Source organism: Panthera pardus, unplaced genomic scaffold (genome assembly GCF_024362965.1).
Source record: "Panthera pardus isolate Hobbes unplaced genomic scaffold, ASM2436296v1 HiC_scaffold_23, whole genome shotgun sequence".
In the NCBI taxonomy this organism is placed as follows: domain Eukaryota; kingdom Metazoa; phylum Chordata; class Mammalia; order Carnivora; family Felidae; genus Panthera; species Panthera pardus.
Genome location: NW_026526799.1, coordinates 6,151,407 through 6,158,322, shown reverse-complemented (window position 1 = coordinate 6,158,322; position 6,916 = coordinate 6,151,407). Strand labels below are relative to the sequence as shown.

Genomic DNA, 6,916 nt, shown 5'->3' with positions numbered 1-6,916 from the left:
GCTCAGTAGGCTAAACATCTGGCTTCAGCTCAGGTCAAGATGTCACGGTTCGTGAGTTCAAGACCGGCATCGGGCTCTGTGCTGACAGCTCGGAGCCTGGAGCCTGCTTCAGATTCTGGGTCTCCCTCTCTCTCTGCCCCTCCCCTGCTTGTGCTCTAGCTCTCTCAAAAATAAACATTAAAAAAAAAAAAAAAGCGAAAAAACAAAAACAACACCACCCGACTTCTAGCTCCAGACAAAATAGGGTACACATATTCCTATTATTCCCACTAAGTAAAGCTGAAAACTTATGGACATTCTATATACACAGACATGAGAAGACCTCTGAGGTTGAGAGAAGAGGCAAACTTTGCTAGGGGCCTTGAGACCCAAAGAATGACATGGCAGTGAGTTCCCAGGGTTTTCTTTTGTCCTTTTATATCTGACTGGATACTGGAGAAGCTGGCGACCTTATACATCCATGGACGCAGACTAAAAAAATCCCCGAGGAAAGTCTGCTCTCTCCAGTCAAAAGACCAGGAAAGGGGTAGACAAGCAAAACAGAAAACTTCTAGACAATAATCACTCCCGTCAGGTAAAACTCCAAAAAACACCAAGCCAACCCAAATCAAACCAACAAACAAACAAGCAAACAGTGTCCCAGCCCCATCAGCAAAGGCTGAGTGGGATCCCACACTTGCGCCCACGCTGGGCATCACGAGGCAGCCCCTTCCCCTGCCAGGGTGGCATCAGAGGCCAAGTGGGGAGCTGGCACTTTTATCCCCACCCGATGGTAATGAGGACCAAAGTGGAGGTCCCTTAGGGAACCTGGACTCCCACATCTATCTGCTGGGAACAAGATGCCCCCTCTGCCCCTGCTGGGGTGATGTCGGAGGAGGCACAGCGGAGAAACAGGACTGGCACAACCCCTGTGGTGACACAGTTCCCCCACCTGCAGTGTCAGCAGAGGCCACAGAGGCCAGGGGGAAGGGGGCTACATTTTCTAAGAGATGGGGGTGGAAAAAAAAAAAAAAAAAGATCTGTCAACCCAGAATTCTATATCCAGTGAAAGTCCTTCAGAAATAAAAACATTCTCAGAAAATTAAGGAATTTTCTGCAAGCAGACTTACTCTAAAAGAATGGCTAGGGGAAGCTGTAAAACACAGGAAAAAAATGATAAAAGAGGGAATCTTAGAACATCAGGAAAAAAGAAATAACAATGGAAAGAGTAAAAGTATGAGTAAAGACAATACAATTTCCTTCTCAAGGTTTAGAAGTTTGATGGTTAAGGCAAAAATTATAACCAATGTAGGTATTAATATTTATAAAGGAAATAGACAATTTTAAGTGAGGAAGGGTAAGGGGACTTAAAAGGAGGTAATGTTTCTATACTTTACTACATTATACTTCACCAGACTGTGGTTAATTTATACATACATATTGTAATAGACAAAACCCTAAAAAAATCTATACTGGGGCAACTGGGTGGCTCAGTTGGTGGAGCATCTTACTCTTGATTTCGGCTCAGGTCATGATCCCAGGGTCATAGGATCGTGGCCGCGTTGGGCCCTGTGGTGAGTGGGGAGCCTGCTTAAGATTCTCTATTTCCCTCTGCCCCTCTTCCCCCACCGTGCACTCTCAAATAATAATAATAAAAATCTATATAAAGAAATACAGTAACAAACAAAATTAATAAATAAAAATTGAATTTAAAAAAAAGGTTCGGGGTGCCTGGGTGACTCAGTTAAGCGACCAACTTCAGTTCAGGTCATGATCTTGTGGTTTGCGAGTTCAAGTCCCGCGTGGGGCTCTGCGCTGACAGTGCAGAGCCTGGAGCCCCTTTCGGATTCTGTGTCTCCCTCTCTCTCTGCCCCTCCCCTGCTCACGCTCTCTCTTTCCTTCAAAAATAAATAAACATTAAAATTTTTTTAAAAAAGTTTCAATTAGCACTGAGGGAAGGAGGAGGAAAAAACAAAAACCAAAAAATGAAATGGCAGACTTAGGCCCTAATAATCAATAATACATTACACATAGATAGTCTAAATACATCAATTAAAAGATAGATTGGCAGAACAGATTTTTTTTAATGTTCATTTACTTTTGAGACAAAGAGAGACAGAGTGTGAGCGGGGGAGGGGCAGAGAGAGAGGGGAGACACAGAATCTGACACCGGCTCCAGGCTTCGAGCTGTCAGCACAGAACCCCACATGGGGCTTGAACCCATGAACCGTGAGATCATGATCTGAAGGAAGTCAGACACCCCACCGACTGAGCCACCCAGGCGCCACTGGCAGAACAGATTTTTAAAACTGACTCAATTATATGTTATGTAAAGAAACTCACTTCAAACATAATGATATAGATAAGTTAACAGAAAAAGATCCAAGCCAGATATACTATGCAAACACTAATCAAAGAAAGCAAGACAGGCTATATTAATAGCAGATAAATTTATTTCAGAGCAAAGAAAAGCACCGGTTACAAGAAAGGACTATTACATAGTGATAGAAGGGCCAATACACTAAGAAGACACAGCAGTTCTAAGGGTGTACGCGTCAAACAACAGAGATGCAAAACATATGATGCAATATAATGATAGAACTGAAAGAAATAAGACACATCCACAATTATAGTTGAAGACTTCAACATCTTCCTCTCAACAACTGAGAGAATAGTTAGAAAATCAGCACAGATATAGAAGCACTCAAAAAACACACTAACCAATGGGATCTAATTGGTATTCACAGAACACTCCACTCAAAAATGGCAGAACATGTCCCTTAAACTGGTCCCATCTTCCACCCTTCCTTGACCTCCCTACAGCTTACCATAAACACACTCCCCCTTTGTCCTCAGCCTCTACTTTGAATATTCCCTTTACCTTGTTGCCCGATTAGAAACCCGGCTTCTTCTATTTGCAACAGGAAATGCTTTTTAGTCACTAAGTATATTTCTTCCTGACTATAAAAGTAACAAGGGGATACAGAATAGAAAATTCAGAAAAGTGTGAAATAGGTATATATGTTTAAAATCACCATAATGTCCTCATCACCCAAAGACAACTTTCGGTACAGTTTTATCATAACAGTTTAAAAATATACGCATAGAAAATTGGGGGTTCTCGCTGCATGTGCTGTTTCACAGTCCTTTTTTAAAAAATCTAATGTTACATATAAAAATATTTTTGAAAGCCGCTTGATGTTCCTTCCCTTTAGGCCGTACCGTACTTTAGTCATGCCCATTTGAGCTGTTTTCCAAGCTTTCTCAAATTAAGTAAGTAACTCTACGATGTACCTAAGTCTTTTATTTGGATCTAATTACCTTCTTCAGAGAAACTCCTTGAAATTATTGGGGCAAAGTGAACTTTTGATTGTTAATAAATTTTTCTTAAATTACACAAAACGAAAATTTCATCATCGGATTCTACTCCATAGAAAGTCTAGGGCGGCTTCCTGCCAGTTTGAATCGGACCGTCTCAAGTTCCCCTCCAGCCCTAAATTTTCAGTCTCGGTAAACATCTCCCAGCAGCCCGCACCCACGCCTGCGCACAATCGCCCAAACCCAGGCCTCCTGACCAAAGGGGAAACTTAAGGACACGCCCCCGAAGCGCAACCTCTTTAAATTTTAAAATGAAGGCCCAAGCCAATGAATGTTAAGTTTCTCCCGGAACTGGGTGCCCCGCTCACAGCCACGCCCTCCACCAATCGGGCAGAGAGCTTCTCCGTCGTCCTTCCAATCAGCGCCAAGGCTGGGAGTTACTCACGTAAGTTACGTAAGGCGAGCGACCAATAGGAGCTGACTCTGGGGGCTGACTCCGCCAATGGCAGCAGCGCTTGGAGAGCGCGGGAGCTTTTCCACCGGGACTCCTGAGGGAAAGTGGTGAATGGCGCTGGTTCCCTGAGGCGAGGGCCGAGAGGACGGCGGCGCGGGCCCCGGCCGGAGCCCGGGGGCGGCGGCGCGGCCGGCATGGCCTGCTGTCACAACGTTATGTTGCTGCTGGACACCGCGGGCGGTGCCGCCGGCCGGAGCCCGGCCCGGCGGGCCGCCCTGCGCCTCCTCACTTACCTGAGCTGCCGATTCGGCCTGGCCAGGGTCCGCTGGGCCTTCAAGTTCTTTGACTCCCAGGGGGCGCGGAGCCGGCCGTCCCGCGTGTCTGACTTCCGCGAGCTGGGGGCCCGCTCCTGGGAGGACTTCGAGGAGGAGCTGGACGCCGTGCTCGGGGACGGCGCCCACGGCGCCCACCTGCCGGGCCCGGCGCCCAGGGCCAGCCACACGCACGGCGCCCTGATGGAGACGCTGCTAGACTACCAGTGGGACCGGCCCGAGATCACGTCGCCCACCAAGCCGATCCTGCGCAGCAGCGGGAGGAGACTGCTGGACGTGGAGAGCGAGGCCAAGGAGGCCGAGACTGCGCTCGGGGGCTTCGTGAACGCGGTCTTCCTGCTGGCCCCCTGCCCGCATTCGCAGAGGGAGCTGCTGCAGTTCGTGTCCGGGTGCGAGGCGCAGGCCCAGCGCCTGCCGCCAGCCCCTAAGCAGGTGATGGAGAAGTTGCTGCCCAAGCGAGTGCAGGAGGTCATGATCGCCCGAAAAATCACCTTGTACTGGGTGGACACCACCGAGTGGCCCAAGGTGAGTTAATGGTAAGGTCCGACTTGGTGCACGGTGTCCTGCGGGATCAGCCGGAACCTGGCGGCGTCCGCAGAGCCGCCAGTGGACCCAGAATGCGACCGGCCTGACCCGCATGGGTCCGTTCGGGAGGAAAGTCCTGTGGTCACAAAGTGGGAGAGTCTTCACGACAAAGCAGGTAGGTCCTTGGGCCCTGCTGAGGTCAGCGTTTAAAGCCCTTCACAATTTGGGCCCTGTCCGCCTTCCCAGGGAATATTCCAGCATGTGAAGAAGCATGGTCTCTTGGGTCAACAAATCTTGAGTGCTTGTTCTGTCTTATCAGCCACCCGGAAGCCTTTGCGAGTCTAAGCCTCGCTTCCAACGCCCTGCCCAGTGGCAACACCTCGGTCTCTGTCTTGAATTTCCACCCACTTTTGTGGCACTTCCCCTTTCCCAGTGATCAGTTCCGCTGGTGCAAGTCTCTCCCTTTCATCTGGTCTAAAAACGTCTCAAAGGCAAGTCCGCACACCCCTCTGTGTCCCCTGCAGATGGCACCTTGAACGTTGTGCGAGCTCAGTTAAGTATCTGTTGACTTAAAGGAGTACATTTAGGTACTTCCGGTTCTAAGTGGCTCATTTGGGGCCCCAGCTTCAGTTAAGCGCCCCTGATAAGTATATATTTTTACCTTCATTTTTCTGCTGTCTGCTTGTTGTAATAGTCAAGCCATTGCACTGAGCGCCTACTGCACGTTGTAGCTGCTGGGGGTGCGGTGGTCAGCTGAAGTGGTTTACCTTCTGGTGAGGAAGATTCATGAAACAGATAAGATTAATAGATCAAACCGGTGAGCAGGAGGAGGTAAAAGGGTGGGGGGACTGTTGTACATAGGGTGATGGTCGGGGGAGGCCTTTATAAGCAGAGAAGGTGAAGGAGGAGGAATGTGAAGGCTGGGAAAGAACATTCCAGGCAAAGAACAAGTATAAAGGTTTGAACTAGAAACGAGCTTAGTTTGTTTCAGCAAGTGCCCATCTATGGGGCTTAAGCAGTAAAAGTGCCGATTTTCTTCTAATTGATGGGAAGTGGGTTAACCAGGTGAAAGATGTGATTCCGCTTATTGAAAACTCCTGCCACTGAACGAGGGGTGGGTTAAATTGCAAGATTACAAATGGAAAATGAGCAGATGCTTAAATAATGGTATGTAATGTTAAAATTTCCAACGTGCTTTCGCATGCAAAGCCCAAAAAAGGCGTGGGAAATGCAAAATTAGGCAGCAGCTTGTCAAAAGGAAGGGACAGAGTGTTTAAGGGGATTGTAAACATTTCATGGAGAAAAAGGAATCCTAGAACTTAAAAGTTCTTAAGGCAGCAAATGAAGTGTTGGACCCATACACAACACATAAGTGTTTGATTTGGGATGATTGACACCAGATCACAACAAAGACTTGGTTCTGAAATTATATCAAATACTGGCTAGAAATCTTAACGGATGGGGCTTGGAGATCCTTCTCTCCTTTTTCTCTTTTTGGAATAGCTTTGCAATAAGGAGATTGATGGTACCTTTTTGGAGACCCCTTCCAGTTATAACACTCTACCTTCTGAGGGGATGGGTCTTCTCTGAGGCTTCCCTTCTCACATTAGCTGTGTCGTTTCCCCTAAGAAAATGTCCCATCAAACAGGCTTTTCTGGAATTTTTTTTTCTGGTGAAGATTGATCCTTTACTATTCAGAAAGCCTCTGCCCGGCCACACCTTGGAGACAAAGGGAGCTTTGGGTCCTGTCCTTGGAGCGCTCTGGCTACAAGGGCAGAGAAAAGGGAAGGAGAGAAAATCCAGGCCCTGTCTGGTGGAGCTCCCCATCTGGGAAATGGAACGGGAGAAACAGAACCTGGATTCACAGACTGGGGGAGGAGGGATCCAAGCACAGAACTCTGGCAGAATAAAGGGAACATAGGAGACTCCTGGAACACTTTCGGCTTTCTCTCCGATTTATTCAACACCTACTTATTACATGTCTGCTAGGTGTGCTGAGTGTACCATTAAGTGAACCAGACAGATGCTTTCCTGGAGTTTATAGTCTTGTGGACATTTATAAATCTCCAGATTCGAAACTATCACTAAGGCTTGTCTGTCAGTTATTCTGTAATATGCATAAAAATGAAAAATATAGGGGCGCCTGGGTGGCTCAGTCGGTTAAGCGTCCGACTTCGGCTGAGGTCATGATCTCGTGGTCCGTGAGTTCGAGCCCCGCGTGGGGCTCTGTGCTGACAGCTCAGAGCCTGGAGCCTGTTTCAGATTCTGTGTCTCCCTTTCTCTCTGACCCTCTCCCGTTCATGCTCTG

The 6,916-nt window shown here is 47.8% G+C and overlaps 1 protein-coding gene across 1 annotated transcript in view; it reads left to right on the top strand.

Annotated features, from left to right (window-relative positions):
- Positions 1 to 2,951: 2,951 nt before the first annotated feature.
- The window catches only part of TICRR (TOPBP1 interacting checkpoint and replication regulator), a 48,350-nt gene continuing 44,385 nt past the window's right edge, over positions 2,952 to 6,916 (top strand). The window contains exon 1 of the mRNA XM_019460243.2: positions 2,952 to 4,608. Coding sequence (XP_019315788.2) covers positions 3,946 to 4,608 — 663 coding nt within the window. The 5' untranslated portion in view covers positions 2,952 to 3,945. The remainder of the gene's footprint in view (positions 4,609 to 6,916) is intronic.